At 44.3% G+C, this 16,962-nt stretch overlaps 1 protein-coding gene across 3 annotated transcripts; it reads right to left on the bottom strand.

Moving 5' to 3' along the window:
* Positions 1–51: 51 nt before the first annotated feature.
* arhgap45b (Rho GTPase activating protein 45b) lies at positions 52–15,775 on the bottom strand. 3 transcript variants are annotated; one of them, XM_089001234.1, is made up of 24 exons: positions 15,203–15,775; positions 13,557–13,809; positions 11,978–12,166; positions 10,662–10,802; positions 10,387–10,471; positions 8,965–9,037; positions 8,819–8,888; positions 8,510–8,641; positions 7,562–7,623; positions 7,367–7,477; positions 7,198–7,278; positions 6,957–7,121; positions 6,106–6,243; positions 5,826–6,022; positions 5,662–5,756; positions 4,708–4,794; positions 4,528–4,632; positions 2,992–3,155; positions 2,732–2,920; positions 2,000–2,137; positions 1,639–1,883; positions 1,336–1,573; positions 903–999; positions 52–577 (listed from the first exon to the last, which is right to left on the bottom strand). In XM_089001234.1, the coding sequence occupies exons 1-24, from the start codon at positions 15,476–15,478 to the stop codon at positions 255–257; spliced, it is 3,654 nt and encodes a 1,217-aa protein (XP_088857360.1). In that variant the 5' UTR covers positions 15,479–15,775; the 3' UTR covers positions 52–254. The 3 variants fall into 3 exon arrangements, with proteins under 3 accessions (XP_088857360.1, XP_088857361.1, XP_088857362.1); XM_089001235.1 differs by having other exon boundaries at positions 4,528–4,629; XM_089001236.1 differs by lacking the exon at positions 15,203–15,775 and adding an exon at positions 13,992–15,167.
* Positions 15,776–16,962: the final 1,187 nt, after the last annotated feature.

The following is a 16,962-nucleotide window of genomic DNA, read 5'->3' as shown; positions in this document are numbered from 1 at the left end:
ACAAACCAGAGAATGACTTAAAATTGATGACAAGCCACACAATATATTTATGTAAATGCCATATTTTATTAAAACAACAAACAATGAAATTTGACAAAGTGACAAAAGAAAGGGGGCGGAGGGGAAAGTGCTGAAATGAAACCAGCAGCACTTTGAGGGCAATAAAAACATTTGCGACTATATGCCAATTAAGCCCAGTCAGAAAAGCTGAGCGCTGGCAAAATCTGGAAAAAAGTGAACCATTAAAGTGATCATTAGACAAATTCGGGCCCTTTTGCTCGGTTTCTGCTGAGCGCTATCTTCTTGCCACGCAGGCGTGCTAGCAAGACCCTGGAACCATGCGATGGTGAGCAGTAGTAGTAATTGTTAGACTGGTTGACGTTCAGCTCGGCAAGAGAAGTGATAAGACTGCCCTCGACAAAATGGACGTCATCATTGGATGGGGGCGGAGTCCCATCCAGCTCCAGGCTGTCCTGGTAGTTCAGCTTCTCGTCTTGATCAGCCACCTTGGCACCTTCTGCCTTGGCGCTCTGATCCTGCTCAGAGTCGGGGAGCTGCTCGCTGGAGCCCATTGAGCCTATGGAGGTTTTGTTGTTCCCATGAGCGACAGGCTAACTCGATCAATTGATAACATTGTCTTGTCTTTATCTGAAGCCACTCAAAATTATCAGAGGGCTGAATGGTGGGAGTGGCGTCATACGCAGTCATTACATGCCTGATGCAGTTCATTGAATGACATGAGCGGGGGTCAAGCCACAGAGCGCGATTTTAGCTTCCACCAAAAATGGAAAACTACAACTCGGTGCATCATTAAGAAAAACTTGTGCACCTTTGAGTAATGTCATAGTTCTAAAACCGACACTGCGTGCTGAATTATGGAGAATTCATAAAAGAAAACTCACCACAGCCTTTGTCCATTTTATCTGACTCGGATTTGCTCTTTCTGTGCGAGCCCGTGTGCTCCTCTCCGCCAGGAGAATTGCTGGTGACATCCTCTACCTAAACCATCAGCGCAAATGTCATCAAAAAGTCAAATACTCAATAAATAAAAAAAAAACGTGGGGCGAGTACTTGAGTAAATTCCAAAATTAAAACAAAAACAAAGAAAAGACATTTATTCTGCCCTAAGAATTTCCCCCCCAGTTGAGTTAATGGAAATGTGTTTCAAAAACTCAAAAATATCAAACAAAAATAGGGAAATAGATTTAAAAAAATGGTTGTTTTTGTAAGGTAAACAAAGCCTCCTCACTGATCCACATTTAATCATAAGATACCTGACATGTCACCGTTGAGTAAATTGTAATCATAGAGCTCATTAAATCCATAAAATCTCACCGGCTGAGCAGAGGTGGAGGCAGAGCGGCAGGTCTTGTTGGAGTGGGAGTTCTTTGATTGAAAGATGGAGGCGTAGAATACGATGAGGGCCTCCACCACACGGGCCTGGTGGGGGTAGTCCACCAGTGACGAGAGCGAAATGGTGGCCCCCGTGGGACGAGGACGCATCAGCGATGGCCCGAACACGATCCCTAAATTACTGGGGCTCATCTTGTTCTCTTCCTCCAGCTCGACGATCCTAAGAGACGCAAGAGCGGGCGCGTCACAGGAGGTGTCTCAAACCGTTCGCGTTCTCCTACTTACCGACGAAGATGGCGAATCAGGTATCGTAGGGTGGCCATGTTGGCTTTGGGCAGCTCCTTCAGAAGCTCCCTCAGCTTGTCGACCAGCACCAACGTCTCCGGTTCAGTTTCGGGACCCAGGTCCGCAAGCTGAGCCCCCCTGCCCACGGAGGCGCCGCCGGGCTGATCGGGGTCGGCTTGCACGCTCTCCTTGGCCAAACCCACCAAATTGTTGTAAATGTGGAACGGCAGGATTGGTTCTGGCAACTGCATACGCGGTCAGGAAAATACGTTAACATCAATTAATATTCAGGGGGTTCAAAAATTGGGATACAGAGCAATCCCCAATGGGAACAATTCTACTGATAGATGTCGGTACTGACTTGTCGCAGGTAGAGCTTGAGCACGTTGCTGATGTCGTGGGGAGAACATTGCGACAGCTCCACGAGCTCCTTGCCGTTTTCAAAAGCCTGACACAGTTTCTCCACGCGCGTCTTGACGCCGTTCACCCGGTAGATGCCCTATCGGTACGCAAGTCAGCAAAAGTGGTTAGATTCATGAAGGACTTCTCACAGACAGGGACAAAGTGGTCATTACACCCCAACCTGCATTGATTTGGTTAATACTGACTCATGGCTGATTAGACTGTTGAGTATGCTTGCAGAAGGGGGGTGGGTGGTCCTGTTTGATTAAAGCTAGGGATGCCAAACTTTCTGTGTTAAGACAATCGTAGTCAAATAAAGCAGAGTCCATGTTTAGTGAAGACATTGGTCGCGTAACCAATGTGGGTATAAAAGACAAGCGCTCATCAGTATTTGGTGAGTAAACTGGTTTTGTGGTGGTGGTTCCTTCTTACAAGATTGAATTTTCTTTAATCTGATCCAGATCTTTGAAGTATCCCCCCCCCCCCAAGTCATTTTAACTCTTAAGAATTTTTTTTCAGGTGTGCGGAAAAATAAATAAAATACAGTAATAGCTTCTAGCTTTAACACGTCAATGAATAAGTCCAGCTCTGATTTTTTTCCTCCAAATTGAGATGAACACTGTATATCTATATTTTTTACGAAAGCGACCATTAGTGGATAGCAAGTTGAGGAGCCAAAACACACTCTCACCTTCATCTTCAGCGCCCGCCTCTCGATCTCAGAGATGCACTTGGTGATGATGAAAGGGATGCCGTCGCTGGCGCAGCTGGCCACCTGAGAAAATTCCCTGCCGAAGAGCAGTAGACGGCCCCGCAGCTTCTTGTGGCCGCATTGGATGGCCAGCGTCTCCAGGCAGCGTTTGTGACATGCCAGGAAACACTATGGACAGAATGGAGGACAAGACCATGTGAGGAATGCCGTTTTTGTGGTTGGGGGTGGCAGCTCCTCACCTCTTCGCACTCGGCACCCTGGAAGTAGACGTAGCTGTCACATTCGCGGCATTTAGCTGGAGTGCGTAGCTTCCTCAGGCGGTGCGTTAGGGCCGCTTTGGACAAGCCCATGTTGCGGAAAGGTCTGGTGGAGACCACCACGTCGGGGTCCATGCCGTTCATATCTGCGGGAGAGTCAAGAGACACTCGGTAAAAGGTCTGATAGTCGCATGGAAATGTAACCTTCTTTCATTCACCCTTACATTAATAATAACAACAACAATACTAATAAGAAGAATACATTTCACTTATAAGCGCCTTACACAACTCTCAAGGACACTTTACAGTCACAGGATATTTTTTCTGCAGGTGAGCAGTGGCAGCCACACGCACCAGTGTTCACTCAACCCAGAAGTAACAAAGTAAAACAAAACAAAAAAAAAAAAAAAAAAAAACGAAATAACAAATATGACAACACAAAGACACAGTCATTCATTCTTCAGCACTTACACACCAAGCCAGAAAACTATGACAAGTTTCACAAAGCAACTCGGCAATCAAATCATAACATGACATAGTAGTCAGTTCTGATGTGACAAACTAAAAAATAAGCTAAAAAGAAACAAAAAGAAGTAAAAACAGTAAAACAAGGACATTCGGTTTGAACAAGCACACGGGATGATAAACTAAATGGCAGATTACATGCAACCTTTATGTATTATAGCTCAAATATAATAGTTTAATATTTTTGCCAAATATTTCGATAACGATACAATAATGTGACTATGATCACGTGACGCACTGGACAATTTCTTTCTTATTTTTTAAAATTATTAATCTAAAAGGATGCAAAGTTCTTTTTCTTTTCTAAACCAACTGACAGCCATCAACATTAACAAACAACGCAATGCAATAAATGGAAAAAAAACATGGCGGCAGTCAACCAAGATGTACTTTGTGACAGAAATGGGATGTGGGTGACATTCATGAGTAAAGTGTGGATAACTTGAAAGGCGATGCTCACTCAACAGAGTAGTGAAATGCAGGCTGTTTGTCCATTTTCACAAGCCCTGCAATTTTATCCATTGGTAATTTTTAAATTGATTAATATTGGATTGGATTGGATTTGCCTTTATTAGTCTCGCAGTGGAGAAATTTACATTTCACAGCAGCAAAGTTATGAAAGAAATGAAAGTAGAAAAGCAAAACACGAGCTGCTGGAAAGGCAGCCACTCTCGCGGCGCCGTCTTGAAGTCAAAAGAACAAAAAAAACTAAATAACAAATAACATGACAACACAAAGACACAGAGAGACATTCATTCTTAAGCACTTTCTGTGCCCTCTTTGTTACATAAAGCACTTCCAGATGAAAGAGGAGAGGATCAAAGCGTCTCTTCACCAGTGGATCAGGGACATCATAGTGGAACGTGCACGTCGACTACAAGCTAAATGTTGCTAAATGTATGGTCATGTAATGTTGTAAAACACTATATATGTACTTGTGTGAAGGCACCCCAATATAAATAACATGGCAAGAAAGGAGACTAAAAGTCTTACTTGGCGTCTCAAACGAGGCCACATTGCCATCTTTTTCATCCGTGTCCTCTGCAGATGAGACCGTTCCGGTGGATGACGTCCGGGCAATTTTGCTGATGTCAGCTGCTGACGTGAAAGGATGGACGATTCATGTAAATCTGTTTCTCAGAGGGGGGGGGGGGGGGGGGGGGATTGGCGCACCTGTGCTGGCGATTGGAGATTCCAGGGCGCCGTCTGCTCCCACGCTGTCATCACTCACTGTGGAGCCCCACGACTTGTGACCCTGCCCTGCACACCAAATCATATCGTCATATATGTGAGAGACAGAGAGTGACAGAGAGAGAGAGAAACAGTGAAAGAGAATGAGAGAGAAGTAGTGAGAGAGAGAGAGAGAGAGAAATACAGAGAAAGAGAAATAGAGACAAATTAATAGAAAGAGAGAGAGAAGTAGAGACAAATTAATAGAGATAAGAGAGAAATATTGAGAGACAGAGAGAAATATATATATATATATATATATAGCGAGAGAGAGACAAATTCATAGAGATAAATGGAGAGAAGGAGAAAATGAGAAATTGAGAGAAATATAATATGAAGAGAGAAATAGAAATAGAGAGAAATAAAGAAAGAGACAAAATAATAGAGCGATACATAGAGAGAGAAAGATAAATTAATAGAGTTATAAAGAAATAGAGAGAGATTAATTGAGAGAGAGGGAGAGGGAGAAAAAGCGAGAGAATGATAGGAAGAACGAGAAATAGAGGTTAATTGAGAGAAATAGTGAGAGACAGGTAGAGAAATAGAGACAAATTAATAGAGAGATAAATTGAGAGAAATTGAGACAGAGAAATAGAGAGAGACACATTATTAGATACATTGAGAGAGAGAGGGAGAAATAGCGAGAGAAAGAGAGAGAAAGAAATAGCGAGAGACAGGGAGAGAAAGAGACAAATTAATAGAGAGATAAATTGAGAGAAATAGAGAAAGAAAAATTAATTGAGATAAATTGAGAGTGAAATAGAGAAAAAAAATTGAGAGAGAGAGCAAGAGAGAGATAGTTCCTTAATTCCAGGAACTTTGGCTTGGTGATGGTCTTTCGGCTTTTACATTTAGCATGCTTGTCAATCTCCCCCCCCCACCCCAGGCATCACTCACTGGGATGACGATCCGCTTCCACTCCCGCGGCGGGGATGTCAGCCCGGGTCGTCTGCTCTGCGTCAAAGCTGTCGTTTCGCACTCGCAGAGCAGTGCTGCATCCATTCAACACAATATATTCAAAAACGTGTCACCTCGCTACAATGAAAACGGTCTTTCCTTACTGCGTCGTTGCGCCGGAAGGACTGAAGGGCTCGAATGTGTAGCAGACGACAGGCTGGTCGGGCAATTGCAAATCGCGCACGTGGGCGGCGTACTGTTGGCCCGGGTCGTACAGCTTGCTGCTCTCGCACAGAGTCTGGTAACAGACGGGGAGCGCCACCGTCTGCATATGCATCGACTGGTAGTAAGAGATGGTGGCCTGGTGGGTGCCGTGGAAACGACAGTGAGGAAAAGGTCGGCGGAAAGACGTTCGAAAGATGGCGTTGGGGTTTCGGGTCCAACCGAGCGCAGCGTCTGGTCGCTCTGTTTGATGAGGTCCTGCAGTCGCCTCAGCACAGTGACTTTGGTGTGTTCCAACTCAATCATCTGAGCCGTGGCGTCGGCGATGCACGTTCTGTAGGTCGCCTCCGCCTCGTCCGCCTACAAATCAAAATATACGCCGGTTGCCAATGACCTCATCAAAACTCTGTTTCCAATCTAAGGTTGTCCGAACTCGGGGCGTTCCGGTACGCCAGTGGTTAGTAAGTTGACCACATAGTGCAGAGGTGCCGGGTTCAATTTCAGTTCCGGGCACCATCTGTGGAGTTTGCATGTTCTCCCATCGCTGTGTAGTTTTTCTGCGGGTACTGTGGTTTCCTCCCACATTCCAAAAACATGCATGGCAGGCTCATTGAACACTCTAAAATTCTCCCTAGGTGTGACTGTACGAGCTGAGGGTTGTTTGTCTCTATGTGCCCTGCGATTGGCTGGCAACCGGTTAAGGGTGTCCCCAGCCTGCTACCAAAACACAACTGTGATAGGCTCCAGCATACGCGAGGATAAAGCGATTCAGAAAATAGCTTGATGGATGGATGTATGGATGGTTGTTCAAAAACACTCGAGACATTAAAAGGAATTCCCGGCTGCTTTTACATGACTCTCAAAATATGACCATTTTGTTTGAACTTGTCGCCTTTTTCTCACAACAAAGCGCCATTGTCATGAAATTACAACCACTGATCGTTTTTTTTCCTGAACATCCCAATTTTCAAAATGTAATTAATTAGAAATAGACAACACCATTTTTTGATGTCATTATCTTTAATCTATTATTTCTTTGAAAAATACTACTTGGGGTAGCAAGAAAGGGGCACCTTGTTACGAGCCTCTTCCTCCAACCGCTTCTTCTTGTCCAAGGACTTGGCGGTGGCTCCCGCCCCTTCCTCTTCAGCTCTACTAGCAGCCGCTTTGGCCTTGTAGTCCTCGCAGCGCGCCATGTAGGCTTGCTTGGCCTTGCGCAGGTTGGCCTCGCAGTCCATCTGTCGGGAGAAGCAGTTCATCTGACTCTCAAGACTCAAGTCACTTGCACGGAGTCGTTCGTGTTGGGGGACGGACCAGTTTTCTCTTTGCTCGAACCCACTGATCCTTGATTTCCTTCCGACGCTTCTCATGCTCTTGCTTGCGCAGCACCAGCGGCTGCGCACAAACACGCACGTATGCGGGTATGTTTACACGCTGCCGTTTCGTTCCACAAAAAGTAGTCAAACACCAAAACGGGAGTAACCTGAATAAAAGTCTGATTATGCAGGGTGGCGCTGGCCTGCTGGAGGCCGACGCTCTGCTCCTGGTCCTGCTCCAAAGCCAGAGAGTAGATGGAGAAGAGGGGCATGTGGGGCTGCAGGGTCAAAATAACACCAGTGTCATCGGATGCATGGGCGCGTAGAAGAAATAAGACGTGTTCTCAAAAAACGCGGCTCACGTGTGTGATGCTGTGTTTGCAGGACTGGTATAATCTCTGAAGACCTTTGGAGAATTCCATCTCTGGTGGAAGAATGACAAGTGCGTTATACGTTACCATTGTTGCAGTGGTGCGTTCAGGGATTATCCCCGCTCCCGCTCAATTTCTTAAATCATGACTATAATGATTCATTTTATCATGATCCTTTATCATTGAGGTGATCCAGCCTTTTCCGTTGTTGGTCCAACTCTCTGGAATAATCACTGAACATCCGGCAAGTCCCCTCGCTTCCCATCTTTAAAACCCATTTCAAAACTCACTTGTCCTCTTTGGCATGTGACTCAGCATGATTCCGACTTGATCTTGGTTTCACTCCCTAGTGCTTTCTACTAACTTTGTGAGTGCTTTATTTCCTGTATAGAATAGATGTCCATGTTAAGTGTTTTGTTACAGCTTCAGCTGTTGTTAAAGCACTATATAAATCAATATGTATTGTATTGTATCATTTTTCTTGGAAAGTTTCTTTTGTCATAAATCTACGTTTAAATTGATGATTAAAAACAATCTGCAAATTTGAGGATTTTATTCTCATAATCTGACTATGCTTGTATTTTTTCCCTAATTGTTCAATATGAACAGAATATTTTTTTTACCTTTTAAATTTACCATACAACCCCCTTTTTAAAAAATAATTAACTCGCTACCCCTTTTCAAATATTTTAGTGTTTTAACTATTTTATGATCAGAGCAACATTAAAATTAACATGTTTTCTTCTAGTAACATTCCACGTTGCAAAAGTACATCAAAAAGGTTTTATTTTTTTATCTTACCATCGACACTTCATTTTGACTGTCTATGTGTGTTTGATCTTCAAATTGCGAATGTAGGCTAAGACTTCACATTTGGCAAATTCAAAACCACCGCGGCAAAAACTCTGAAGATGTTGATTTCCGGCAACTGCAATGTACCGAGCGATGTCCTCTTCTCCACGTAACCGATGAGATCCTTCATGTACTTGGCGATGGTTTTGGCGTACTGCAGAGCGGAGTCAACGCCGCCCTCACTGCGCTGCAAAATCACATCTGCCTCCTCCATGTTGCCTGCAGATTGGGCCGTGATAAATAAAATTCTGTCTAATTTGTCTGAAGAGTAAAGGAACTAATATGAAACACTGCAAAAGGAACAGCACAAAAACAATGGCTATGGTATTCTAATACCATTATTCATGTCGCAAAAATAAATACATACAAATAAAAGTGTAAGATGAGGCTACTTACCCAGGTCATCTGAGTTGCTCCCCAGCTGACCGCAGTCCTGACCTGCAGCGCCATACAAGTTCTCCATGGACTGGGCAAGGCAAATAAAACATGTGATGCTACAAATCAAAAGTGCGCCTGAAAGGAGATTGGGGTGAGACACTCACCCGGCTCTTCTCTGTGGGCAACAATGAGAGCAGCGTGCTACTGTCCACCTCGCCCATCAGCAGCTCAGAAACACTGGACGCAAGCACAAAGTACAGACCTTGCATTTTAATGTTCTTGAAACATTGACTTTTTTACATACTGTCATGTAAACATCTGGGATCCATTCTTTACTTTTGAAAAGAACATTTGAATTTCGTAACCAGGATATTTTTGGCCCACATAGTAAAAATACAGACACTCCCCTACTTACGAACAACGGTACATCCAAACATTTTTGTAGGAACATGTAGTATTCTGACCAGTTGTACATGTACATATCTTTATAGAGCATATATTTTATGTTTATTTTTCAGTACAATCCTATGCAGGTTACTTCTACAAGCCTTAATCATTGTTATATAAACCTAAATATACTTATATGAGCCTTAAACATACATTCCATACAAAATATAGCACTGGAGCAACTTATGAACAAATTCACCTTACGAACGACCGTTGGGAACGTATCTCGTTCAAAAGTTGGGGAGTGTCCGTATTACAAACATTCAACTGCTACTCTACAATATTTTTCTTGTGACAGCCGAGTTTTATTCATTTGGATTTGCCTTTATTATAGCCTCGCAGTGGAGAAATTCATGCCTCTTCCGACAACCCCAAAACATTATTTTTCCCATCAATATTTACTTTTCCCCCCGGTTCATGAAATCACTTCAACGTTAACATCTCATGGACAGCTATCAAACTATTTGTGCAACATTCAGTTGTTTTGTAAGAATATCGTGACCCCTTTGCAACATTAGAACCTTTTCCTGGTAACTTCACTTTCCTAACATGACGACACCTTTTCAGAATGCGATACTTTTCTTTGAGAAGACAAATTGAACAATTCAATTTTTATTTTATTTTCATGACAAGTCGTCCAGTGCAAAGTACATTGAATCTGACTGCGTGTGTAAAGATTTAGATTTGTGTCGGATTTTTCAAAGTGTGTAAATTTCACATTGCCGCCGACAGAAGCCGAGTGAGTGAGGAAACGGAGCTGTCAGACATTTCAACTGTGTGACAGCTCACTTCCCCTTGCTTTTCTATGACAGTTGAAACTGACATGTGACCACCTTCTACGCAAACAATGTTCCCAAGAGTTACTCTTAAATAAGAAAAGGAAAAAAATAAAATGCAGCATAGTTGCTTTGTGTCATTTACACATTAATCGCCGAGATACTGTAGAAAGAACGTGCGATTAATGGTCTCCACCGTAAGCCATTTTGTGCCACAACGTGCAATAAAAAACAAAAACCACTTCCTGTTTTCCTGCTCGGCCTCTTGCAAATGTGTCAGCATTTACGCACTTGTCTTCAGGTTTTCATACACACACAATTTCGAACACACAACTTCTAGTTTTAAGCAATCACGCGACTCACTTGCTGCTGAAGGCCACTGCGATGGTCTCAATGGCTTTCTCAAATTCCTTTTTATCCGAATCGTTGCACGCCTCATAGTGGAAACCTGAAGAGGTGTTTAGTCATGAATTATATTACTGTGTCTCGGGATTAAAAAAAAAAAAGATAGATATGAATGTCTTATCCTTTTACTCAACAACTTTACTATATTCATATGTATCCCTTTCCCGTCGGTCGAGTGGAAACAAGAGTTCTGAGCATCCACAGCGACAAGTCACCGATCCCGCTTGACCGACCTTTGACTTTGGAGATGAGTTTTCCGGCGGCGGTGAGGATCTCCACAGTGTTAAGGAAGGGGTACGTATTGATGACCTGTCGCAATACACGTAGAACCTCCCCCAAGCACTCGTGGGCGATGGGCCGCTGATTCTCCGTACCTGCGTGTCAAAGAAGGGTGGGGGGTGGAGGTTTTTACTTTTTAGGGATACTTCAAATATATATGGTCGCATTTTAAAAGGTGGAAATATTTCAATCCCGCTTTCCAACCAATGCCGCAGGGTCGGAGGATGTTGTGTGGTCAACAACAATGTTGCGTAGTCCTGTGTTGTTACTTTCTGAAATAAACAAGTCACTTCAGACTGCGGAGCTCTGCGGTCTAAACTTTAGTTCATTTCTCAACTTTATGTTTGAGCGTACTGCGGTCTTATTTCTGTTATGCCATCAGTTTCCTCTTGGCTTCGAATACAGACAACAACAATTGGATGAGACCGGATGTCACAAAAGAATCCTTGATGGCGCCTGTTAGTGTCCATGATGATAAGAACACAGTGACCTCAGGAGTGGTGTCCAACAGGAAGTGGACCCCCTCACCCCAACCCAAGTTAGGCAATACTGCACAACACGCTGCCTTGGGAGATTTTCATCAAGTTGCTTTTTGTCAAGCAACATTCCAACGACATTAGAAACAGCAGATGCGGCCTGGAGTGTGATACCGCCCTGTCAGATTCTCGCTTCTGTCGCTTCCTGTTTTAGAAGAACGAGAGAACATGAAACTCGCGATAACACAGAAACGCACACCAAGCGTACACGTGTCGTAGGTGGCTTTTGGTCGCAATTTTGGGCCTCCTTAGCAAATGTGAGTCCTCATTTTTGAGGGAATTAAACAAAAATACAATAAAACAAATAAGACAGCTACATGGAAAGAGGGATTTTAAATGCATGCTTGTGCTTGAAAAACATCCATGCATCTGTTTATCTATACCGCTTGTTCTCATGAAGAGCTGCGACCTCCTGCCGTTGATTTGCGGCAGGAGGTGAGGTACACTCGGGATTCTTCACTGAGGCAAATAAATCCGGAGTGACCTGCTTTCCCCGTACATGTCACGATATTTGTAAATATTGAACATGTTTAATACTGTCAGGTTCAAGGCTGCTTGGACGCCATTATTACTAATCCACGCTTTTTTTCATAAAATCACCTCATAGATAATGAGCCTTTGGATGTTATAGGTCATGGTGGAGCAAAAATCGGGTCAACAACAGCCCAATTTTTGGTCCGTGGACACCAGGCCTAAGGGGGAAAAATAGGTAGTGGGTATTTGAATTTAGCTACCTTCAGCCAACACCACCACGTCCTTCAGCTTCTCCACAGCTTCGGCAAAGCGCGCCACGTCCCTGAGCAGGGCTGGGATGTCCTCCACCTCGATGGCGGCGGCCTCGGGGCCTTCAGATGACGGCGCCGTTGGTGTCATGGCTCCTTTAGCCTGGCCTTTGGTAAATACCCATGACTGGAGAGTCAAACCTGGGTGGGAGGGTGGAGGTGTTTAGGTGGTAATGGGCCATGAATTTTAGTCCTGGGCCTGCGAAGGGGACTGATGAGCCTGAATCCCACTTCCAAAAATATTGTTTCAAATTTATTAAAACATAAAATAACAACCCGCCACCCCCCCACCAAAAAAAAAAAAAAAAAAAAAAAAAAAAAAAAAAAGGGTGGCTACAAAAAGAAATGACGTGTAGGATAATACTGTAGTGGTTTTCATGCACAAGGGGGCAGCATTTTCTTTTTTCGTGTTAGCGCTTTGTTACAGCATCAGGTGTTGTTAAAGCGCTATTTAAACCAATATGTATGTATTGCATTGTATTTTGGACAGCCACCCTCAATTCAAGCTCATATAACTCCAGACCCATATCATGAAAAAAACAAATTACATCTCAATGTATATTATTATTTCCATTTTAGCTAATGAAAAATGTTTTGAGAAATGTTTCCGTTTTTTTTATTCAATATAAAAATGGATGTTGATAACTTTTTGGCTACATTTTTGTTTTGTAAAGCCTCTGGAAAAAAATGAGGATACATTTGTAATCTGGTAAAATTCAAGAAACAGGCTCAATGCTGATAAAATTTAAAATACATTAGCGTGGACTACCAATTCTGAAGGCCCTGAGCAGATACAATTTGATATGGTCACACGCCAAAGTCAAAACCTAATTGGTTTAAAAATAAATACATAAACAAATTACCAAATAAATAAAATTGACAACCAGCCACACCCGCTGAAAGCGGTGCAGCTGAGTCAAAACAAATGCTACAAAATGAAGAAAATTGACTGTTCAAATCTAATAGGCCTAAGATTAGCTCATTCACTCCCATTCACAAATTTATTCGGGAATTGAAAATATGACATATAGCGCCATTCCCGAATTTGTTCGGGTTTTGTTTTTTCTTGCTTGGGTGCAGATAAAGCGCTGGCGAGACCTCTGGCAACGTTTTTCCTTTCCACAAGGGGGCAGCATTTTCTTTTTTCGTGTTAGCGCTTTGTTACAGCATCAGGTGTTGTTAAAGCGCTATTTAAACCAATATGTATGTATTGCATTGTATTTTGGACAGCCACCCTCAATTCAAGCTCATATAACTCCAGACCCATATCATTTAGGAATTAAATTGTTTTTTTTTAATGAAAAAAAGAGAGTCTAAGGTTTGTAACGCTGTATTGAAAGTTCGTGTAGTCCTGAAACTCAATATTCTGTGGGTCCTGCAATTCGAGTGACAATGACAAAAACCCTGGCACTGGAGTAGACACATTTTTGCATGTCTGGCAGTGAATGAGTTAAAATGTAGGTCATTGCTTTTTATAGTGTTTAGGGCAGCACAAAAGATGTGTATCTACACATTTTCCGGATTATCTCACCTGCAGCGCTGGCGTGTCGGCTCAGGGTGGTCGGCCGCCTCAGGGTGGCGGTGGAGGCCAGGGAGGCCAGGGCGCCCGGTGCCATCTTTAAGTGCTGGGGGCTCGGTGTTCCTGGGCAGGATAGTGAGGGATCCTGGAGTCCCGCTGAGGACGGGGTGAGCATGGATGATGATGATGAGGAGGAATACGTGGGTGAAGAGGAAAGGGTGGCGTCTCCGCCATCCTTCCGAGGCTGCTCCTGTAGGATGGACAGCTGGGAGGGACATATTGGAGGAATGCTCAAAATGCCTTCTATTTTGTCATCGTGTTGTCAAAAGAATTTCACAAGATCTCACAAGGCAGAACTTCCTCATTTTGAGGGTGCGGTAGAGATGCGAACAAATAAAGCTTGCCAAGAAGACGACATGTCTATCATTCGATACTTTTTATACTTGCCTGTTTGAGCCACACGTCCAGTCGCTCTTTGCCCCGTTGCACTTTTGGAGCCCTCAAACTGATAGAATATGGCTTGGAGCCATGTTTGCGCCCACGCTTCAGCATGGCCAGACAACCTCAAGGAACCAGTAGCCACATTCCAACTATATACCTATCTAGACACACTCAGATAACACTACAACCCAACTTGCAATACATCATCAATGGCCTCCGAGCTCCTTTTCTTGAACTGAATGTTATCTAACACCACACAGGCACACCAAAAGCACCAGTTTCATCAGCGCGCGCCTCCCGGAAGGGATGTGCTCACTTACTCAAACACTAACACCAAGACATGGTTCATTCATGTACACTTAACTGCTAAGCATATTTTGGTTCATCCACTCATATTGTACACAAACTTGAATGTATTATATGGCATTTTGACAAATCTAATGTGACTTATCTCAACGTATAACGGCCGACAGTAAGTGGTGATTCATATCTACAAAAGGTTTAAGAGTGTACGTACCTCAGAAAGCGAAATATTCGCTCATAAAATGGCTGTCATTAACACCATACATGTTAAGTCTCACGATTTGGTCGCGAGACTCCCGATTTTGACCACACTATTCTATAAAGCAACTACTTTATAAAATACAGATACAAAATACATACAGTTAATTTCTATGGTGAAACAAAAGAAAGTGTAAAAAACAAAATACATGTTTATAAATATTGAATGTATAAATAAACAATGAAAGCATTTTGTGCTTTATTTACCTCTAATTTACACTTTTGTAATGCTCACATTATTTTAACACGCACCAGATCACGAGTACGAAAATCTCCCGATTTATGATTTGTGAAACTTGACATGTATGGAACACACGTCAAACACAAAGGATGTGATTATTTTGCACACGCGCACACGAACTCTTAACGATTATCGATTAAGCAGTAACGGAAACATGTTTCGTCAGGTTTCCAATTTTGAAACACACAAACGCAGACACACTCACCCATGACAACACCAGAATACAGGTATACACTTCCAAAAAGCGCGAGGACACACACATTAAATTCTAAAACGCCAAAACACACAAAAGGTACTCCAAAGCGAACACGCACACCCACGCACAATAAAGCACGCGTACAGTAGGGAACGTGACCGTTTAATCGGCTTCCCAATCAAGTAAGGAAGACCCATCAAGAGCCAGCGTGTCTCTCACCGAATTAGGTGGACCGGGACTTCCGCTTCGACTCTTCTTGGAGATGGACGGCGTCTTGATAAGTTCCCGCTTCTTGCGGGCGAACATCTTGAGGGTCCCTCGGCTTTCCATGCCAATCCCTTTGAGTTTGACGCACAGTCCCCCCACCCACCCCCCCACTCTCCACTTGGGTGTCGCGCCGCCGCTCTCGTCGCTCAGCGGGGAGGCGTCGTAGACATCCGTCCGGGTCCGCGGAGGTTGTCTATGCGCCGTCGGCTTCCTCACGCCGTCGTACATTGAGCCGCGCAGGCTCACTGACCACAAGCTTCCGCCTCGCCTGCTTCCTCAAGTGGGTTGGTGGCCTGGAAAGGAGGCACTTTTACGAAATTAGACCACCTTCGACAACATGTGTCCAGGTCTGAATGTTTTGAGACCCCCGAGACATAAAAGTACATCAAAAGACAGCCTAACTTTGAAGTAACATCTCGACAAAGAAATTAATGGACGCTTAGGTCCAATGCAATCAAGTCATCAAAGCGCACGTGTGCGTCCACGTCAAGTGTTTTCTTCCGGATATTCCTCCGCCCGCTCTTCTCACCTGCGCCATGATGTATGTTAGACCCCTATTTTTATTTGTTTATGTATGCATGTTGTAGCATATGTCACACTGCTACAGAATGTTGCGACAGGTCGAAAAGCAGCGGTGACGTCACGACCGCAGGTAGACGAAGATGGTGGCACAATAAACACGTTGACAAAGCAACTCTCCTCTCTCATTCCTACGGACACACATTGGCGACGAAGATGGACTTCTACACAGCTCCCCTCCCCTCGTTTCTCGCGCTCCCCGGTGAGCCACCAGTCCCGAGGTCCCGCTGGTATGACTCGTTCACGACATATCTGACGGCGACCGGACGAGGCAAGCGAAGCACGCCGAACGGCTATGCTAATACACAGTTTAGATAGTGAGGGGCAGCGCAGACATACGGGGATTGTGTCACTTTATTGGCCCGACATTTCGCCCCACCTCAGGGCGTGATTGTCCGGCGGATTGCCTTCCGTCAACGACGGCAACGAACAGGCGAGTCGGTACACCACTACGTTGCCGACTTGCGGTGTTTAGCGGGCCTCTGTAAATACGGCCGCTTGGAGGAGGAAATGATTAGGGATCAACTCGCCGAGCACACGATTGATCCCAAACTACGGGAGAAACTGTTATTGTCCCCTGACGACCTCCCACTATCGAACGCTGCGGGAAGATGAATCATTTCGAAAGGATGTGCCGCTCTGCTCCCACCTTCACCTACGACCGTACCGAGATAAATGTCGTCAGACATCAACGGGCCAACACACGCAGACCTTGTGCCAACTGTGGGTCTGCCTGGCACCCCACACGCGCGCCAACTTGCAAAGCCATTGGACAGAGATGCCAGCACTGCGGAAGGAGGTGTTGCGTCACACGCGTGTATGATTTTGAAGTGCGCCTTTCAACACTTTCATGTCTTTCAATTCCTTGATCTCCTTGATGTGCGTATCACCCTGACGCATAGCACACGCTTGCAAATTGTATAAAAGGAGCTGTCGCGGGACAGAGAGATTGGGCGAACCACGGGGCAGAATCATCTCAGACTCACGCCCGGCTCATGCCGGGCGTCGGACGGACATCACGGCACGACTTGCTCAACTCCACGCCACGATCAAGCTCTGCGCGTCACCTGCCTGGGAGATCTGACAACGAACCTACTTACAAATAAAGAGAAACATCAAACTTGGACAGAGAT

Source organism: Hippocampus bargibanti, linkage group LG07 (assembly GCF_051943395.1).
Source record: "Hippocampus bargibanti isolate YZ-2025 linkage group LG07, ASM5194339v1, whole genome shotgun sequence".
NCBI lineage: Eukaryota > Metazoa > Chordata > Actinopteri > Syngnathiformes > Syngnathidae > Hippocampus > Hippocampus bargibanti.
This window is presented reverse-complemented; position numbering and strand designations above follow the sequence as displayed.